This window comes from Sesamum indicum, linkage group LG3 (assembly GCF_026168435.1).
Source record: "Sesamum indicum cultivar Baizhima isolate 11 linkage group LG3, ASM2616843v1, whole genome shotgun sequence".
Taxonomy (NCBI): Eukaryota; Viridiplantae; Streptophyta; class Magnoliopsida; order Lamiales; family Pedaliaceae; genus Sesamum; species Sesamum indicum.
In genome coordinates this window covers 17,384,740-17,404,863 of record NC_142659.1, presented here as the reverse complement: position 1 = coordinate 17,404,863, position 20,124 = coordinate 17,384,740, and the positions used below count along the sequence as shown (strand labels likewise).

The following is a 20,124-nucleotide window of genomic DNA, read 5'->3' as shown; positions in this document are numbered from 1 at the left end:
AATCCATCTATCAACCACTCACTCAATACCAATAAACGCTCATAATTTCTCAAACTTATCCCTCACTCCTCCTCTCTTCATTACTGCTGCTTCTTTTACTTTTACTAATTATATGATATTCTGCTTTCTCTACCTAATATTTTATTATTTAACTATTATTGATTATAGTTACGAGGGAATGACTGTATTACGTTGGAATTTCACCACCAAACCAATGCTTAAAACGGGATTGGGGTGGACTATTGGACTAATAATACCTGCATCAATCCCCACTCCAGATTCAATACATTCATGTTATGTGATTTGATAAATCCCCATGCACCCAACCCTATCAAACTCATCATCCATCACAATCATCATATTAAAAAGCCCACAAACCAAATTACTCAACATTCAAAGTAGCATACTTCTCTTCTCTTCTCTTCACCTCAACATTAATTCAAACTACCTACCATCTCCTCCTCACAAAAACTCAATCCCCCCTCCATTTCCACAATAACCAACTCATTCTTCCACTACTACTACTACTACTACTACAACTCCACCATTCCTTCCACTAATCTACCAAACAAAATACTAACAAGGAAAAAGGACGGGTGACGGCTCCCTATGCAATTTCCCATCACATAAACCCAATTTCTTCATCTTTTCTTCACACCAAAACAATTGCTCTTTGCTAATTTTCATCATCCGCACAACCCTTGTCAACACCTTCACATCAACAAGTCCAAGCAACATTTCCACATCCTCTGCTGTACTTGGCCATGATTTCTTTTTATAGCTCCTGCTCCTCTTCCACAGCTCCTTCAGTTTCATTGCTTTCTGCAATTTCAACATCCAAAAGTTAGCATGTACAACCACTATATATCTAATTAGACAAGCTTAGACTCGGTTAACATTGATCCGACAAGGCAATGCGCCAACTCCAACTCCTGTTCCTGCTGCATATTTTCTAGCAGTAATGAAGCACACAAACTAATATTCTGAGTGAATGTTTAGCTTCACCTTCTCAACTGACGATTGAATCTGCTGAAGGGGTGTTGCCATCTGGTTCTGATTTCCAAACACTTTACGTGCACCCCCCGATTTTTTCTTCTCCATCTTAATGAATTGGCGAAAACTTAAGATGGAGCTTTCAATTATTCTGATTAAATCTGGGGCAAGAACCTTAAGATTTGACGCCTCTTCTCCTCCTGTGCTTTTCTCTTCAGAAGCTAAAACCATGGAGAAGTATATTTAGCGATATTTAGACCTAAAAAGACAAATTCAAGGCTTACAACCTACCACACTGCATACATAATGCACAACTTTCATAACGAAGAAAATTATTCAAGGCAGTTATAGTTACATTATTCAATAGCAAAGACAGTAAAAAAGGCTTGCACATAACAATGAATCACCGAGATATAATTAAGTAATTAGAATCTTTCTGGGAGCATCTTCCAGTATCTGATGGTGTTCCTTATAATAGTTATTGGCCATAACCCAGCAAAGGAAGATTAGACAATACAATGTCAAAAAAGTATAAAATAGTTTCTTCATAACATCAAGTTGAGATTGCCTTCTCCTGTTTGACATAATAGATATGATATATTAAATCTCAATGAACCTTAAATAAATCTTCAGGCAGAAAGAGCCTCTACGTATTACTTAATTTAGCATACATCATGAGGTGTGTCGGAGGATTTTAATTATTTCTTCTAAAATAGGCAACCATGGATTTTGGACTCAGGGAACAGGAAAGATATGAAATGTTTACAGCAATACCTATTTCTGAGATCAATTCATACAGAAGGAAAACAAACAAAGACATGAGCACAGCCATAAATTGTTTTCTAATTAAGCAGACATGTTTAACTCAAAAACTTGTCTCTAGGAATGGAATTAACTCCCCTCCACATTTTATAGTATTTCGATCAATACCTTGGATTTTTGGAACCTGGAGCAGTTTGGGCAATGACTTTCTTGTTCGTGCATAGATTTCTGGCCTTGAGCCATGTTCAAAAGGTTCATTTTCAATGAACCTCTGCAATAAGACCTGGAACTGCTGAAACTGTTGAGCGCTATGGTTGTAAGAGGTGGGACTTTCAGGTTGGCAGGATATTTTCTGACTCAATTGCGTGTATTGGCAGTGGAGTGCCTCCCAAGTCAAGCATACTTGGGCCACATATGCATTTTCAAGATCATGATGAGGGTCACTAACTGGCTGCTGTAGGTGCTCAACTTCCTCTTCCGGTGCCTCAAATTTTCTTAAGGAAAGGCATGCGAGAGGAGAAGCAAGCTTTTTGGATGCAGATCTTGGTGACGGAGTTGAAACAACATGAGAACCTGTACGATTTCAAGTTATCAAATTCCCACTATTATAATATTGCCTTTGAGCTCAAAGTCCCAATGTGTTGAAAAAAACTTATGAAATTATGACAGCCCTAAAGTGTTCAAAGCAATTCATTATCATGGCCTAACCCAACTTCTAAGGACAACTTCATCTATCGAACTTGAATTAGTCCACAGGGATCCAAGCATAGGATAGATGACAATTTCCAAGAGGAAATTTCTACAAACAAAAAAGAAACATTATACATGGAATGCCCATCACCTCCTATAATTTTTAGATGAAGGCGTGATGATTCAAACTGGCATTAAAGCCAACTCTAAAGCATCTGTTCTTTAGGAGTTTGTGCATGCATGCCTCAAAGGTGAATTGACATCATTGACGTAAAAGTTCGGACTGCATAGCACAATCCACTAGAGCACAGAAACCAATATCATGTCACAAAGCAAAAAACCTCATCAAATTTGAAATTGCTGAATCAGTGTTAGAAGCATTGAGTAGTGTACCGGATGATATATTGAGGCCAAACATAAAGACGCAACTTTGTCATAACTGGTGATTGATGTTTCTATTCCAACAGTCAGTTAATATCGTAAGTGGGACCAGTTATGGCAAGCTTGTAATAATAGGTCCATCCTATAGTCCACAGTACTAGCACCAATTTTGGTAGCTGCAGTCCACTCAAGACTTGAGTGTTTACTGGACGTGCTATGACATTCCACAATCTGTAACTTGTCAGTTGTGCCTAGATTTTCAGCCAAAATTCCATATCAATCCTATTGATGCATCTTTGACGTACAAAAGCTCATAATAAAGAAGCAAAGCTTCAAATGTTTTAGGATACAAATTTAGTGTCTATAACATGCTCATAGAAGTTGACTGTACTGAGAAAAGAATACTGGAAATGCATGATTGACTCGGCCTCTTTAATATCAACAATATCAAGAAAATACACCCATCAAACATCACTAGTTTATTTCTCCTCATTTAGAATGGACTAGTTCTTGCCTGGTCCCGGACTGGTGAGTTCAGGCATCACATCGGTCAATCTCGTGCCCCTTACACATAGATGGCCTTGAGGTTCTTGGGCAGGCAAGAAATATACTTTTAAATGTTTAGAACTTTGAGCTTGCTACGTTGTGTTCTACATGAATAGATTAGCATATTAATGTGCATGTATTAAGTGTAATGTTACAAAAAGTAAAGCTAATGATCCTCAACAAGCAACCACAGACAACTGTTCCCCAATATAAAGTTCATAAGTGAAGGAAACACATTTAGAGTGATAGCAAATATTACCAACTTCTAGCAGTTGCTGAGAACTTGAGCGGTCGAAAAACAGCATGCGCTCACAGTATATGTCATACACAGCATCAAAACCAGACCAGAACTGTCGGCCTTCGGCTTCTACATCCCTCCATTCACTAGAGCTGGTCTCCCCCTCTTCCTCTTCTTCTTCCTCATCAGCTGGAGAAGTTTCCTCGGGTATCAATACCATGAAGCTGTTTCTTCTCAGCTCTTTGAGCCTCCTCTTCACCTCATTTGTGATGAAATCATCATCATCATCTTCCATTTCAGCATTGGTAGAATCAACATTAACTGATTTACCCAATAGATCGCCACTCCCATTCTTGGGCTCCTCTGGCTGAGGCACTGGCTGGTCTTGTGTGACATTGTTGGCGTTAGGTTTGTGGGCATTCCTAAACTTCTTCAGTTTGAAAAAATCCATCACTACTAAATGGTTGTGGAACTAAGCCTTTATCCTGTCCTGCTTGCAATATAATCTACCAGTTCTTTTCACCTGAAAGATAAAAAAGGCATAACAATAACAGCACACAAAAAACATTCAGCATTTCATGAAAATTCATACAATCTATCTCAAGAATGAATAGTCTTTTTGCCAAACGTAATTAGTATAAGCCTGGGAAGACCTTACATTATCAGTGATTTTAACTAACGAGGAAATCATGCAAGCAATTATCAGATCCACTTTTTATTGTGGAGCCTATTTTTACCCAGAGCATGTCCACCAGCAAAAAAGAAGAATCTTTGTAGAATAGGCAAATCAAATGAGAAGTAGTGAAACTTAGGACTAGGAGTCGCCATCATAGGAGTAAGAAGAATCTATCATGCTGGAACGTTTCTTTCCTGAAAAATGGAAAGGAAAGGATAAACTATTTGGGGGGGGGGGGGGGGGAGAAAAATAGTTCTTGTTAATGAGAACAAGCAATAAACAATCTAACAAACTACATTTTCTTTGTACTCATCAAACATGTTGATCCTCCTACCCTCCACCCAATCAACTCTTCCCAGAAAAAAGAAAAAGGAAAAACAAGTGAAACTAGGGAAAACATCACAAGAAGAAAGACTATTATATTGTTTTTATAGGAAACTAAAGAAAGAGAAAGTGGAAGATAACTTACACAATTGGGTTACAGCAAGAGTTGAAGGATCCATGCAACAAGAACACGGCGAGATGGCTGGACGAAACCCTAGGCTTGGGGGGAGAAGAGTAGGAGGAAGTAGTAAGAGAGGGTGGATTTGAGAAAAGAGGAAGAAGTGGGTGTGAAGAGATTTGAGGAGTGCAATAAATTAAATGCCAGATTATCAACATATAAATGAATGAATGAATTTCTGGATTCCAATAACCAAGCTGAGATTTAGGGAAAAATAGTCGTGATTTTCCTTTTCTTTTTTAATTTCTTTTTGGTGAGTGGAAAGAGCTGCTGGGCGCTGCAACACTTGTGGGGGGTTTGGATGTTAGAATAAAAGGAGAGAGAGAGAGAGGAGAGCAATGAGCATCAGTTTGTTATAGTAGAATAGACATCATATACATTATTATTATTATAGAGTGAGGAGTGAAGTGAGGACAATACAAATACATAGCATTGGGGGAAGAAAGGGGATCCCATCCCATTGCAGCACAGAGAATATTGTCAGAAACAAAACACCACTATACTAAACCCGCCAAACAGAACACTATGATGCATCATGTTCATGCTCATGCTTCCTTTTTTTTTTTTTGATGATTTTGTCCTCTAATCTACTTTTACATTCTTGCCCCTTGTTTGACGGGTCCAAATCTCATTTCCTGCTGCTGCAGCATACCAATGCAATGGTACAGAGCTTTAAAAACTCCAATTTCGTACCTTTACTTTTGTTTTTTTTTTTCTGTATTCAAAGCACATGATGCATCAATACCGGACGCAAACAACTTTTTGGGTAAAAGTAAGAAAAGTAATAATTGACTCTCCATTTCTTCTTTTCAGTCATACGAACCCCCCCAACTCCTGTCTACCTCTTACAATATGTCATGATGCCAAGGAGAAACGCATTTTTTTACAATATGCCCAACCCTTTCTCTACATCAGCAAAATCCCACTTATATATATAAAAAAACAAATATTATCACTCTTCCAATCTCATACCAAAACAATTCATTCAGATTCATCAACCAACAAATTCCAATATGCTTTATATATTTATATACGATCAATCTTTTTGTCCATGCATGCTCTGACATGTAATTCTTAGTAATCTACAACATATCATGAAAATCAATATTACAAAACCACAACTAGTTCAATTGATATTCGGGATCGCCCCGCACAAGCAACGATTCAACGCACAGTTCTGGAAATATCACTACCACTGAGGTCTGATGATGCTAGTAACCTAGCCAAGTAGCTGGTATTGGTTGAAACTTTTGTTTGGCACAAGCCATTAAATCATAGTAATCTGCATTGCGCAAACAGTCACGAAAATCTGTAAAAAGCCTTTCAAATATCTTCCACTCAACTTTGTATGACCTCGAGTATGGATACGGCAGAAAAACCTGCAAAAGTAAGATTCTATTTGTGAGCACCTTTTGTGTTGATACAGAGGCAGAATTTGTAAGACAGAAATGAAAATGAACTGCCTGAGATGTTAATCACTATGAAATCTAATTCAGATTCTCCATAGAACCTTTTTCTCCTCACTAGTCAAACAGGTCGTTTAAAGAATTTAGACAATATTTAGTGTCAGATATCTCCAAATTAAGACTCACGTGAATCCGACACTCCAATGAATCCATTGCAACAGAAGGTGGTTCACATTCAGATTATACACATCCCAGACAAGACCTTATAGAGCATTTCTATTTTTACCTATAGCTTTATTTGGTTTCTTTTCAAGGGACATAGGGAGCTATTATTCTTTTTATATTCAAATGATAAGTCAACCACGCTCTGACTACGACCCCTTTCCTGTGCATTGAATATAACACTTGACAACTGGTAGTGTCAATATGTCATTAAGAATAGCATTTATTTTGAAAAATCATAAACTTAACATGTATAACAGGTTGGAACAATGATGATATTCGAAAGTTTGCTTACATCTCCCTCGAAAGCAAGACGTTTAAGCAAGTGAAATGTTTGATGATTGTCCTCTAAGTTGTCAATAACAGCCAACCAAATCGATGATGCGAGCTCGTGGGCCCTGTCCCTTGACGTCCCACATGCAATAAACTGATCTGCTAGAATAAAGATATTACCAGGTTAATGAGGAGTCAGCAAGATTTTTAGGACAATGTGGAGAATGGTTTCATGTGAGTCTACAGGAAAGTTGATGTTGTAAACACTGAAAGGAATAGTATTATGATTATCTAGAAATAATTCAGTTGACGTAGTTCTTAATTTAAACCCACGAGCATTCCATCTGCATGGTGCCGTTAAAGTGGGGGAACGGGAGTGATAATTACAGAATCAAGTCAGCTCTAGAGACATCACAGGAGGCATCCTGAACCGAAGGGCTGCTGCAGCTGCAGCAGAATAAACCTCTCTACTCAAGGCCACTGACATCTATGAAGTTAGCCAAACATGGACGAATCAACCATGGAGGCATATGATGGAGACTTTTGCAGCAAGCAATAGATACGTTTTCTGCACTTCAGTAAAGGTTAATCCCTTCCCCCAACAGTTAATTGTTCTTTCATTTACAGTTAACCAGTTTAGATCAATGATTTGTAAAGATTAACGGTTTAAAACAGCAATAATGGTGGTCAAGATGCTCTTTTCCAGGAAAACCTTTTATTTCTACTCGAAGACAAGCAACGCTGATGAACCCCGTTATTCAGTTTCTGCAACCTTCGCAAACCAAAAGTTTGTTCAGTTGAACTCCAATCAGGCATCTGGTTGGCTATTTTTAGGATTAATGTAAACATGAATTGGATTAACACACTTCTAATAGTAAAAGTTTCAGCTAATCAGAAACATGAGAACCCGACCACTATATGTGAAGTTCTATAGTAAAGTTTCATAAGAATACAACATTTATCTAAAAGAAAGAAATGACCTCATAGATACCCTGATAAAATTATTTAAGTTAGAGATTCTTCAGTGACATAGCTCCATTACTCTGTCAGCATTTTCACTTTGATAAAAACTTGTTCTGCCACTATTAATTGAAACCCGAACAGCACAACGATACAAGAGATATCTTAAAGGATTGAGATGGCACCTATAATGGTTCCATGAAGTATCCCGGACGGAGGAGGCATGGTTGAAATTTCAAGCTGCTCCTTCAGAAACAAGCATGTATGACCTACAATCTCACTTAACTCATCATCTAGTGGGAAGATACATTTACTCAAATACAGAGCAGCAAACCTCCTGAAACATAAGTAGAGATATTAGAAGGTGGAATGAATTCCTGAAATGTCTTATGGTACAAGAAAGATATCGTGCACATGTTCATAATAATTAGGTTTAAGCTATGGCATCATAACAATGTATTTGTCTTAGTTGGCCAAAATAATTAAAGGAACCACAAGCGCTCTGATTCATAAGCAAGCAAATGCTGCTTCACTTTCAACAATCTAAGGCTTTGTTCATGCTTCAAAGCAAATGAGAAAACAAGGATCTTTCCAAGTCCCAAGCTCATGAAAATCAGGTGATGTGATGGAATGGTTCTTACTTGCTCCGTTTCCTCCATTTTAAAGATTGTTCAGAAAATGAGTGGAATGGTGACAAGTGTTGTGTGATGACACAAAAGCATGCTAAAACTCTCAGTGCAGGTACTCTAATCGTTAATTTTGAGTTAGCACAGATGTGAATGGGCAGGGTGAGGAATGAGCTACCTTTTGCTCATCCCGCGAGGAATAGGGCCTGGCCACCTTTTACCTTGACCAGCCAAAGGAAAACATCGGATAAGAGCAGCATGCCACAAGCAGTCCTCCCGAAACAAATTAGCCCAGTACTTATTAACACATGAGAGCTGCCCCCACTCCACAATGGGAACACGAATAAAGATTTCTATCAATAGATGATCGGGGAGACGTGCAAAAGGAGAATCAGCAGAAAGTGACAAGGCTTTGTTGCTCTCTTCTCCCATTCACAACAGCATGCAACAGTAGTAGATTCTATGGCAAGAAGAAAACCAAAACAATCAAAGAAATGGAAATGAGTTAGAATGGTTACAGGCGACAAATAGAGAGAGGATTGCAATACAGAAGATGATTTGTATAGTTTTGGGAGAGTTGAGGGAAAGTGCTATCCAAGATACATAGTGTTTATAAGTTGAAAGAGATTGATAAAAAAGAAAAAAAGTAAGTGGGTAGTGGATTGGGAGAAGTAATAGATTTAAGAATCCTTGGAAGAAGAAAATGTGAATTCCATATAAACTCTAAAAACATTGAGCATATGGGACAATGACACACAATTCCGGTGATGTTGAATCTGCAAAGGCTCAGCTGTAGTTGAACAATTAAAGAAACATGCGTTATAAGAAACTTGAAATGCAATCGCAAAGAATTTTAGTTACAGGCACAAGAAGAAGAAGAAAGAAAGAAACCGAGTGTAGAAGCTATAATTGAGAAATTGATGGCAAAGGAAAGAGTGAGAATCGGAATAAAAAAAACCTAAAAGCAAACAGCAAAGAATTGAAAGGAAAAGAATGAATTAGAATTAGAGGGATTGGGGTGGAGAGGGGGAAGTAGGGGAGGAGGGGGACTCTACTCAGTACTCACTGCTGCGTGCGTGTGTGGGTGTTCCTCCTCCCCTCTACTCCTTCGCGGCAGCAATAAGAGGCATTAGGCAATAATAGACCCATTTATCCAACGCAAGCAGGGGGCTGACGTCACCTCACCCCCTCCTTACTACTATTATTATTATTACCAATATTAATATATACGAAAATGCCATTTTCTCTTATAAATGATGTTTATGACATCAAATCAAAAAATCACTTTAACTTGATTTAAAATTAAGAAAAGATATTAGTATTTATTTTATATAATCATGGTTATGAATTATATAAAATATCAATATTTAATTGAATTTGAAGCTTAAGTGGGAGTGGGGGTTTCTAGTAATTGGTGAGGTCAAGTGTACTGTACTGTACTGAAAAATTAATAATGAAAATTAGTGATTTAGAGGGGGGTGGGCTATTATTATTATTATTTGAGTGTGCACCCACTCACCAACATTTTATATACACATCATCATCATCAATTCACCTTCATCTTGTATTAATATAAGAAAGAAATTGTTGATGTGGGACTGGGACTGAACACACCACTCATCCCTCTCTCAATTCTCATCTCTAAGAAATACAACAACACAAGAAACATCAACAATTTCCATATTCCACACTTCCAACCTACAATCTTCGATTAACAACCTTTCTCAGAAGCGCTTCCCTTCCCGGAAATGGACTCCCACTCCCCCCGTCTGCCCTCTCCTCACCTTCACCTTCACCATTAATATTTCTCTCTTCCACTCTTCCTCCTACCATTCTCCGCTCCCTCATCCTCTCTCTCCTCTCCCTTCTTCTCTCTCCCTCCACTACCATTTTCTTTTCCTTCTTCTTCACACTCCCAACCTCAACACACGCTCCCACTCGGGGAATTCTCCCACCCTTTGACGTCCCCAGCAACCCAAAATCAATCTTCCTCCACCCTTCCTTATCTTCATTGTCCCACCCAAATCTCTCGCTCAATTCCACCAACTCAGACACCGCGTTCCCCCTCCCCCTCCCCCTCAAATTAGGGCTCGCCCCGTTTCCATTTAGGATCTTCTCCGCCAACTCCCACTCCATTCGGTCTCCGTAAACCGGGTCCCTCAGCACTTCATCCGCAAGCTTCGCCCACTCTTCCGTGTCGCCCGCTCTCAGATTCTTCGACACCCACTTGAGGTAGTTCGATGGAAGGCTTCCCAGCATCTTTCCTTTGTATTTCCCCAAGTCTATGACTCTATCCCGTGCCGGAATTATTTTGGAATTTGATATCTGAAAACGGGTACTGGTTCTCAACGGTTTCGGAATTGTGGGGAGGAAGCGTGAAGAAAGAGGTGTTGAGAATTTGAGTGGAACGGATATGACGGTGGAAGGGATGACGGGCGCGAGATTCATTTTCATTCGGCATCACCCACACCTCCGCCTATTCCTAATTCTATATGAACCTTATATTTCTCCCATTTCAGCCCACCACCAAACTCTCTTCGAAAAGCCCACCACACCCATCCAATACTCTCCACCAATAACCTATCCGGCCTCGCCCTCCACTTTTTAAAAACAATACATGTTCATTATGGTAAAAAGAACTGCTAAATCAATTGCCAAAAAAAGAAAAAGGAAAGAAATTCAGTCCCAAAAATCCTTACGCTTCGTTTTATTGGTGATGATAGAATTAAACATAATGGGAATAGATGGTACGCGAAGTGGAATAATAATTAATCCCATTATCCATTATATACTGTAATGTGTCATATCTCATGTAATATGATAAGCAGGTGTTAAATTAAAATGATCACAAAGTATAAGAAAGACCATTAAACGCATTCTTTTTTAAATTATTACATTTTAACAATGTAGTTTGTGAATAATTAGAAAAAGAAAAAAAAAGCTCTCGATGTTTATGAAATTGAATGATTAAAATGTGGATTTTTTTTTCCATATTAGTATAAGATAGAAGTTCAAAATAGGCTTTAGTAAATATATAAGAGAAAGAGAGAAAGAGAGCTAATGTTTAATTTTTAAAATATATATATATACATATATATAAAAGTATGACAAAAATTCGGCTTTTTGAAATTTAACAATTAATCAAAACTTAAATATTTTTCAAAAGTCCCAAACAAAATATGTAATATTTTTTATTATATTTTATTATTAAATTAAAATGAGAGAGAAGTAAATGGTGGAGCAAGTGGGAGGGCATTAAGGTAACAAAATTCTATAATAACATACAATAATTGATGGGAAAGTGTATCCAAAACCTTGAAAATGGGAAATACAGAAAACATCCAAAGAGCCAAAAGAAAATCGAATCTTCAGTGAGGTTTGCGATTATCGTTTTCTTGAGAGGAGATTTGGGTTAGATTTCCAGAAAGAGAGACCGAGTAAGAAGAGAGGTGACGTGGATTTGAAATATACGAGGTGGAGACTTATTTTTTATTAATGTAAATATATATTTAATAATTCAATAATTTGATATGAGAACTACCAAAAGTGATATATGTTGTCATTCATACCCTATACAAATTCATTAACTCATTTTTTATTGATGAGTTGATGAATGAATTACTCAAAAGGTAAAGGGTAAATTGTGTAAAAATCACAAAACAACTTCCAAAGGTGACAAAAAATGGTATAATTATACATAACCATATATAATTTGAAATTTACATATAGTACCACATACCTTTGTTCTTTACCAATAAATATATTGGTATGTTAGCCAAATTTTACAAAATTTATTAATACCAACGAAAAAGAAATTGGCGGAAAACGAGAGGCAAGTGCATACATCCATCATCGAGTTTCGTCCTCAAGGTTGCGGAAACCAGCAGTCAAATCATCATAAAGTTTCTTAAATTTAGCAACCAGTGCATTCTCTCCTTCTGCTGGATCCTCGAATTTCTGGGAACTGCATCATTGAAAGAGAAGATAGATCAGAATTACCATTACCTAACTCAAAACACAAGTTCAATAGGAAAGCATAAAAGTTAAGGTCCATGAGCATGATTCCACTTACACTAAACGGTAAAACAAATCTCCCAGACGATGCTTGATAAGGGTGTAGGTTATCTTCTGTCCATCCATACCAGCTCCTCGCTCCACCGCCTGCAAACAATATCACATATTAAACCAACATATTCTACTTAGGCATTTGACGGTAGATCCATCAACTCAGACATGCAATTTCACCCAAGGCCAATTTCATAAGATCACTTATGAAAGAAAGATAAGTATATCTAAACTACTCTAACACCCACAATTCTCTGCATCACAAAAATTGGCAAGGAAGTATAACAAACGGACCCTTGGAAAAAATTTTGGCAAACTTTTTCTACATTTTATGAAGACAAAATTAAGACAGTTTAACTCGGACACATTAAGTAATTACATATTTTTGCTCCAATTTTTACAACATAAGAACACAAGAAGTTTACGAAAAGAAACCTTCCGACTGCTTTACCTGGTTAGCCAAATTGTAGAAATGAATAATGTTGCGCATCATCCAAACAGACTTGTAGAATGGGCAATATTTATCATACCTGTGGACAAAGAAACCCACACATAAATCTTACAATTCATTCAATTGTATGGATCGAGAATTAAAAGTTAGCAAGCACTTACGGAGTAAAAGCATTCTGAGCAAGATAGTCCTCCCTCAAGAGCTTCGCAGTTTCCAGAGTAATTTTATCTGTTTCGGCCAGAGCATCTTTTCCGACTAGCTGCAAGAATCAAAAGAACTAGTTTAAAGTCCAAACACAAAACAGTACCCACATGGGAAGAGTTACATGTATAATCTTCCAGTTTTTTCTTTTCTTTCAGTTCTTTTTGTTGGTTTTGGGGGTGGGCGAGCTTCAGTCTCAAACAATATTTTCACAGTACAGACACAAGCTATGCTTTAATGACTGATTACACTTGCATCGTCAATGAGCGATTAGGATCAGTACCCCACTAGTGGCTCTCTTTGTCCCACTTCACCACAAAAGGACAGATAAGGCAATTCAAAACAAAAAAAAATCTTACCTGCACAATTTCATTCAAATCATCTTCCCTCTGCAGCACTTCACGAGCTTTTGTCCTGATGTCGATAAAATCTGGATCAAACTTCTCGTAAAAGGATTCCAGTGCCTGAGAAAAGAACAAGTTTCAGCATGTCACATGCATGCAGAATCAAAGCATTAGACAGGAATATCTACATCAAACTAAAAGGAAAAAAAGCTCTACACTAATATTATGGAATAAACATACCCCTGAATACTTCGAGTAAGAAATGAGCCAGTTCACAGAAGGAAAATGTTTCCTCTGAGCCAGTTTTTTGTCCAGACCCCAGAAAACCTGAAACATGGCAATAAGGTAGAGTATAGCATAGTGAATAGAAGATGAATTTCCAAGATGTTAACACTCTGAACTTTACCTGAACAATGCTGAGTGTAGCAGATGTAACAGGATCAGAGAAATCTCCTCCAGGAGGAGAAACTGCACCAACAATGGTGACACTCCCAGTTCTTTCCGGTCCACCGAGACATTTAACTTTCCCAGCACGCTCATAGAAGGATGCCAAACGTGCTGCCAAATAAGCAGGGTATCCACTGTCTGCAGGCATCTCAGCCTGCAGCGAAAAAACAGTGCTTCTCAAAATCATGGAAAAACAAGTTCAGTTTCATAATAAGCAAACAATACCACGGCGATGAGATAGGCAAAGGACTTCAACAGCAATAAACGTGGAACATGATTTAAAAATAAAAGGAAAGATGGAATCTCTGCATGATTGAAAGAAAAGCGGTAATTATGATTATTCAACTGAATAACACTTGTACCAAAAGGCAATACTTTATTACATGCTCAACAAATATGGATAACAGTTGTTACAGCTGAGTTCTGTCATTGTTTCTTTTCTGTATAGATATCTAAAATATTGAATGTTGTTCCAGTCCTCATAAACTCGGGAGGACTAACAATCAGAAATGCTCATTAGTCAGGCACATTGTCAGAGCAACGACAAAGTATCAATGATGATAATCTGGAGCACAAAAGGATAAATACAAGCACAGCCCACTAGCCATAGTAGTCAGTGGCGCACGACGCCGCGCGCGCCTTTTCAAATGATGGAGCAAATATAAGAAATAATCTATATATTTATATAATTAGTATTATTTTGATTAGATTAATATATAAGGAGTTAAATAAGACATATAAAACAACAAATTGAACATAACAAAACTTCATATAATTAAATCATCCCAAAAAAAGACACTAACAGAACAATTAAAGCACTCAAAGATTAATAAAATCACATCAATTTCAAAGATTCAATCGGCATAATGAGAGCTTCTACTGCTGTACATGCCAAAAATTAACTTAGGAAATTAGGGTTTATTAAGTTAATTTTTTTTTAGGGTTTATATTTAGGAAATTCCTCTTATATTTAGGAAATTAGGGTATATTAACTTAATTTTTTTTTAATTCATGGGCCTGGGCAGCCCAGCCAAAACCCAGGCCGCCCAGGCCATTTTCTTTCAGGTGCGCGCGCCTGGGCAGCGCCGAAAAGGGGCCCAGCCGCGCGCTATGGCGGCGCCATGCTGAAGGCGTGCGCCATGGACTACTATGCCACTAGCAATAACTGAGGCACAAAGTAGCTAACTATTCGATACAAAAGCAATCCTAAGATACATACCAATCGACCAGAAATTTCACGCAATGCCTCTGCCCAACGAGACGTTGAATCTGCCATCATACTGACATTGTAGCCCATATCTCTGAAATATTCAGCTATCGTAATTCCTGAACATCCACAGCCAAGATTAAGAATCATTAGCTAAGGCCGAAAATAACCACCCACTTCCATTTCCCAGACCAAAGAAACATGGAAATTTAGAGATAGACTTGACTCATTCAGAGGATAATCCTTCAAAAATCCCAATAAGTTCAATCAGCCAAACATTTCATGGTCAGTCCCTCCAACAACTGAAGAACTCAAGTATGGTCAAGATTCATTGTAATGTATAACTTCTATTACGTTAGAACCATGAATGAAGAAATATATTACAATAACTAGCATGAATAAACTAGAAAGTAAGTCAAGCGACCAGTACGTGTAAGTGTCAATAAACGGAGCGAAAAAACTAAACAGAAAAAATGAAGTGGCCCCGCAGTCCCAACAGCCATAGGCGACACAGTATGCCGACATGCTACAGTACTCTTGGTGCACCAGTTTACATCGACTTTAGAAAATGATACTTCATGTACTAAAAATGAAAAACAAATTAGTAATTACACTTCAGCATTGAAAAACCAAAACATCCAAGTGGAAAACAGCTAAGTGGCACCAATTTTGAGATAGAGTAGTCAACAATCAGTTAAGCAACATATGATTTTTAGAAATTAAAGAAACGTGGTGGGGTCAATAAAATGGAAAATAATATTACTTTTGATTATTTTGCTGTAGTCATGTGCGTAAAATCTTTTATCTTTTCCTGAACGAAGAATTTAATTGCAAAAAACTAGAAAGACGATACCATTTAACATCAAATATTCTATGCATGTCTCTAGAAATCCAGGAAGCCTCTTGTGCGTAACAATTACAATCTATTTTTCTCTCTTCCATCCTAATGTGACTAAAGCTAAATTCATTTCAAATAAAAACTCAATGGTAAACCTCACTTACCCGTGTAAATTGAAGCCTCTCTAGCAGCCACTGGCATATTTGAGGTGTTAGCTACAAGTGTAGTACGCTTCATGACAGACTCCTCCCGGCCATCAGGCAGCGTCATTGTCAATTGAGGGAAATCCATAAGCACCTGCAGTTAATCTCTTCATCAGACACTTTGAAGATGCCACAAATGCTTATCAAACAAACAAGCAAGCAAACCATGTACCTCTGCCATTTCATTTCCTCTTTCTCCACAACCAACATAAACAACAGTGTCGGAGTTGGAATACTGCATTTACATCACCACAGCAAAATGGGGTTAGAAATTGTAAAGCTGATATAAATTATTCACTAGCACTGATAGAGCAAAAGCTGTTGCAAATTAATGAAGTTCACCTTGGAGAGCGCCTGACTAATGACTGTTTTACCACAACCAAATGCACCAGGAATGGCACAAGTACCACCAAGCACAGAGGGGAATAGAGCATCAAGTACACGCTGAATGGAAGACAACAAAGAGATTATGCAACACTCTAGAGATTATGTTTTTTTCTTTTCTTGTTTTTGTGTGTGTGTGTGGGGTGGGGGGGTGGGGGGAGGGGGGTTGTTCCCACAGTAACAACAAAAAGCCTTCACAGAAAGTCACCTGTCCAGTCAAAAGAGGAGTATCAGCAGCAAGCTTTGAAGCAACAGGCCTAGGTGTACGCACGGGCCAATTCTGAAGATGAGCAGGCAAAGCAAACTAAGTTTTTGGCTCCAAATATCAAGTAGCACCCACATTCCAAAGTATTCATGATTACAAAGACTAACCTGGAGCATGGTAAATTGTTTTTTGACACCTTGAAACTCAAGCTCAAGGACAGTGTCCTGCAAAAGGTCAGACAATTAAATGCAACTAAACTTTGATTTTACATTAAAAATTATTGGAGGGGTAAAATACAGCAGATGCTCTGTTGGCATGATACAAACCTTCAACGAGTATTGGCCTGCGGGGGCAACATAGGTTACCTTACCCATGGCATCAGGAGGAAGTGCGACATGATGTTGCATTAAACTGTTCTCAAAAACAGTCTGCACAGAGAATTGATGGACAAAAACTAAGATTTGCGTATCAACTCAGCAGTAGAATTTGATCACGAGACTTGAAATTTCCAGACTGGATTATATATCAAACTTACCGCATACAAGTCACCACCTGTCAAAAGATCTCCCTCTCCTGCCATTTAAAATTATACTAAATTAACAAGGATGGCACTCCACTGAGGAACACATCTACTTTAAATGAGTACATTTAAGTTAGCACCATGGCATAAATGGAAAGGTTTCAGACACCTATTTTCTTTGGCTGAAACTCCCAGAGAGTATCTTTGTCAAGTGCCGGGACAGATACACCACGAGGAATGTATACATCACCAGATTTTATTGCAATTGTTTTTAGAGGCCTCTGTATTTCGAATTTAACCCAAAAGAAAAACAAGAACCACAATTAGGAAACGTTACAGACTGCAAGCTAGAAAACAATACCCATTCATTATCCAATTAAAATATGAAAAATTCAAAGCAGCAAAAATTACAAACCTGAATACCATCAAATATATTTCCCAATATTCCAGGACCCAATTCAACTGATAAAGGCTGTAAAAAATAGGCAATTCAGTATGGGGCACATCATTTTTCAGTCCATAGGAAAAGTAATCGGCATAAATCAAATATTTAAAGTTCAAGATAGAACATGATTACCTTGTGTGTTCGAAGAACAGGATCATTCACCATCAGCCCAGCAGTTTCCTCATACACTGCAATAAAACACAAAGGATCCTTCTAATCAACACCCCTTTGATGTGTTATTTTGAATTATAGAAACTGAGTATAAATACAAACTAAAAGGGATATCCCTTTACGGTTTGAGGTAGCTTGGAAAACGAGGAGATGGCGGCGTGGGGAAATGCTAGTATGCTACTTCCAGTCAGGGAAGCTGAAAACTAAGAGAGTTGGAAGGATTTCAGAAAAACTGACCCTGAATAGTGGCAGAATCTCCTTCCAACCTAATAATTTCCCCAATAAGGTTGTCGTGTCCAACACGAACTAATTCATACATAGCAGCTCCCGCCATTCCATCAGCAACAACCACTGGTCCGGACACCTGTTGGAAGACAAAATATATGTAATTATGTAAGAAATGTTGATGCTCTTTCAATAAAAGTACTCACAGCTATTAAATAGCATGCAACTTGTCTATGCTAACAGGAAATGCATCTCCATGTTTTTCCACACTTTGATGCAATGGTTGCCTAAGGGTCTATATCAAGAATCAATTCATTCCTTTTTTCCAAAACAAATCATCAAGTGGGACCTGATAACCAAGCTCAGGCTTCTCAAGTGATACAATGGCACTGTTGGATGAAGTGATATCATCAACAAAAAGGAAAGGCAAAAATTAGTAAGTAATGCACCAGGTATCGAGGGCAACCATGCGACAGAGTTAGCAATTTCACACGGATACAGGAAAACCGATAGTGTTGCCAAGTTGGACAAAGAAGTATAGGATCCAAGATGGAAAAGTCCAAGACAACTAATGGGGAAAAAACATAATCAAATGTCAATACTCTGAGATCTCAAAAGATCATAAGAAGATAGCAGCTCAGTGGCTATATCTCGGATGGATCAAGAGAAACCACAGATGGACCACATATGGCAGCAATTTTGGCTTTCAAACACTGAGCACTTGCACCATTAAGTAACAAGAAAATGTCTCGAGGCATGAAATGAAATCCAGGAAAATAATCAAGGGAAAAAGACATCTGAACTAACTCGTAGCAGATACCAAAATTGTAAAAAGCGTAGGTAGTGATAAGCAAAAAATTGGATAAAAATGAAGGAGGCGGGGAAGCATAAATCACCTTGCGAACGTATCCATACTCGCTCTCCTTTTCGGCATCCTCGAAGGTTGTCAATGGACCTCCGTACACAGATGGCATGTTTCGAGATTAAACGGATCGAGTGGGCAAAATTAATTAGAGACTGAAGTCGATCTCAATAAACAAGATCGGATCGGTGAAGAAACCTCTGTTGGGTTTTAATCAGATCTCGTACTGAGACAGATTTTTGTCAGCGTCTGAGAGAGAGAGAGAGAGAGAGAGAGAGAGAGGATGAGAAGAGAAGAAGAGAACGTGAGGAGATTGATGTAGGTAGTTGCAGCTTGAGCTGGTTACTGATTGATAGAAGGGCGCCTATGTAAAAAACTTGGCAATGTGGGGATAAAGATCCTCTACATTTGCAACTCTTTTGACTTTTTACATCCTACCAATCACCTTCTGCCATGCCAGTCCAGACCCTCTTGTCTTGCCTGTTCCAGATTGTATTCTATTACCTTTTTCTTATATATATATATATATATATATATTTAGAGTGATTTGACTTATTACAAAATTTGCTTCAGTTCAAATTTTGGTTTATTGTGGGGAAATTTCAAATTTTTTTTTTTTTTGGTGAAAATTTCAGTATTGTTGAAGCATGATGGATCTTCTTTTTAGAATTAGTTGAAAATATAATGCGAGTATATGTAGATTTCTTTTTCTTTTTTCGTATTTATTATTTTCTGTAATTATATGTTGATTTTTTGTAATTTGAAAAATTATACTCAGTATTCCTTATATTTGCTTTTATCCAACATATAAATCCACCTGTCAATAAAATTTAGGCTAAATTTATTTTACACATTGTATTTTTTTTGAAATAGCTAAAAATCCCCCTATATTATAGAAATAGACTAAAAATCTCTCAATATTTTAAAAAATTTAGTACAAAATCCCCGTTCCGTTAAAAACTAACAAAAGATAGAATGCACGCGCTCAAGTGTGATTGAGTCAAGTGGCTACTATGAGAATTTAGCTAAATTCAAGTTAGTAAAATACATACTACATTATTTCTGTCAAACCACTAAATAGTATAAAATAGAAAACAATAAAAGTACAAAATAGCACATGCGAATGGTAATTCCAACAACCAATTGAGTCAGGTGGCTACTCAATGAACTTAGCTAGATTCAATAGTCCGCAAAAGGGAAAATTGCAAACAACCTCTTTATGAATAATTTGTGTCAGCGCTACAATTTCTAATTTCCATATTGTGAAGAGAATTTGTGGTG

At 37.7% G+C, this 20,124-nt stretch overlaps 4 protein-coding genes across 8 annotated transcripts; all 4 read right to left on the bottom strand.

Moving 5' to 3' along the window:
• Positions 1-329: 329 nt before the first annotated feature.
• LOC105157935 (DUF1666 family protein (DUF1666)) lies at positions 330-5,283 on the bottom strand. 3 transcript variants are annotated; one of them, XM_088878549.1, is made up of 6 exons: positions 4,756-5,283; positions 4,269-4,480; positions 3,632-4,133; positions 1,924-2,328; positions 1,006-1,214; positions 330-822 (listed from the first exon to the last, which is right to left on the bottom strand). In XM_088878549.1, the coding sequence occupies exons 3-6, from the start codon at positions 4,059-4,061 to the stop codon at positions 577-579; spliced, it is 1,290 nt and encodes a 429-aa protein (XP_088734675.1). In that variant the 5' UTR covers positions 4,062-4,133; positions 4,269-4,480; positions 4,756-5,283; the 3' UTR covers positions 330-576. The 3 variants fall into 3 exon arrangements, with proteins under 3 accessions (XP_088734675.1, XP_088734676.1, XP_011072775.1); XM_088878550.1 differs by having other exon boundaries at positions 4,348-4,480; XM_011074473.3 differs by lacking the exon at positions 4,269-4,480 and having other exon boundaries at positions 4,756-5,282.
• Positions 5,284-5,778: 495 nt separating this feature from the next.
• Positions 5,779-9,488, bottom strand: LOC105157934 (uncharacterized). Of its 3 annotated transcripts, none has more exons than XM_020692378.2 (5): positions 9,342-9,488; positions 8,454-8,735; positions 7,835-7,986; positions 6,712-6,851; positions 5,779-6,167 (listed from the first exon to the last, which is right to left on the bottom strand). In XM_020692378.2, exons 2-5 carry the CDS (start codon positions 8,705-8,707, stop codon positions 6,000-6,002), a joined length of 714 nt encoding a protein of 237 aa, XP_020548037.1. In that variant the 5' UTR covers positions 8,708-8,735; positions 9,342-9,488; the 3' UTR covers positions 5,779-5,999. The 3 variants fall into 3 exon arrangements, with proteins under 3 accessions (XP_020548037.1, XP_011072773.1, XP_020548038.1); XM_011074471.3 differs by having other exon boundaries at positions 6,712-6,848; XM_020692379.2 differs by having other exon boundaries at positions 9,331-9,390.
• Positions 9,489-9,815: 327 nt separating this feature from the next.
• On the bottom strand, positions 9,816-10,868 carry LOC105157933 (uncharacterized). Its single transcript, XM_011074470.3, has one exon. It carries the CDS (start codon positions 10,727-10,729, stop codon positions 9,974-9,976), a length of 756 nt encoding a protein of 251 aa, XP_011072772.1. The 5' UTR covers positions 10,730-10,868; the 3' UTR covers positions 9,816-9,973.
• Positions 10,869-11,948: 1,080 nt separating this feature from the next.
• On the bottom strand, positions 11,949-19,195 carry LOC105157932 (V-type proton ATPase catalytic subunit A). Its single transcript, XM_011074469.3, has 20 exons — positions 18,878-19,195; positions 17,994-18,120; positions 17,718-17,773; positions 17,556-17,612; positions 17,310-17,421; positions 17,156-17,193; positions 16,947-17,048; positions 16,788-16,844; positions 16,624-16,695; positions 16,374-16,475; positions 16,204-16,266; positions 15,993-16,125; positions 15,003-15,109; positions 13,743-13,937; positions 13,577-13,663; positions 13,352-13,456; positions 12,953-13,050; positions 12,792-12,870; positions 12,348-12,436; positions 11,949-12,239 (listed from the first exon to the last, which is right to left on the bottom strand). The coding sequence occupies exons 1-20, from the start codon at positions 18,953-18,955 to the stop codon at positions 12,125-12,127; spliced, it is 1,872 nt and encodes a 623-aa protein (XP_011072771.1). The 5' UTR covers positions 18,956-19,195; the 3' UTR covers positions 11,949-12,124.
• Positions 19,196-20,124: the final 929 nt, after the last annotated feature.

What these genes read in the sequence shown, in the direction of transcription:
- LOC105157935 (XM_088878549.1), bottom strand. Translation starts at nt 4,061, where the DNA reads ATGGATTTTTTCAAACTGAAGAAGTTTAGGAATGCCCACAAACCTAAC. An exon ending in TCAGCAACTGCTAGAAGTTG is followed by an intron (nt 2,329 to 3,631) that starts GTAATATTTGCT and finishes GAAATCGTACAG; the next exon opens with GTTCTCATGTTGTTTCAACT. An exon ending in TTCAATCGTCAGTTGAGAAG is followed by an intron (nt 823 to 1,005) that starts GTGAAGCTAAAC and finishes TTGAAATTGCAG; the next exon opens with AAAGCAATGAAACTGAAGGA.
- LOC105157934 (XM_020692378.2), bottom strand. Translation starts at nt 8,707, where the DNA reads ATGGGAGAAGAGAGCAACAAAGCCTTGTCACTTTCTGCTGATTCTCCT. An exon ending in CCTCGCGGGATGAGCAAAAG is followed by an intron (nt 7,987 to 8,453) that starts GTAGCTCATTCC and finishes CTTATGTTTCAG; the next exon opens with GAGGTTTGCTGCTCTGTATT. An exon ending in ACTTCATGGAACCATTATAG is followed by an intron (nt 6,852 to 7,834) that starts GTGCCATCTCAA and finishes TCTTTATTCTAG; the next exon opens with CAGATCAGTTTATTGCATGT.
- LOC105157933 (XM_011074470.3), bottom strand. Translation starts at nt 10,729, where the DNA reads ATGAAAATGAATCTCGCGCCCGTCATCCCTTCCACCGTCATATCCGTT.
- LOC105157932 (XM_011074469.3), bottom strand. Translation starts at nt 18,955, where the DNA reads ATGCCATCTGTGTACGGAGGTCCATTGACAACCTTCGAGGATGCCGAA. An exon ending in GAGGAAATGAAATGGCAGAG is followed by an intron (nt 16,126 to 16,203) that starts GTACATGGTTTG and finishes GATTAACTGCAG; the next exon opens with GTGCTTATGGATTTCCCTCA. An exon ending in GTGAAATTTCTGGTCGATTG is followed by an intron (nt 13,938 to 15,002) that starts GTATGTATCTTA and finishes TTTTCGCTGCAG; the next exon opens with GCTGAGATGCCTGCAGACAG.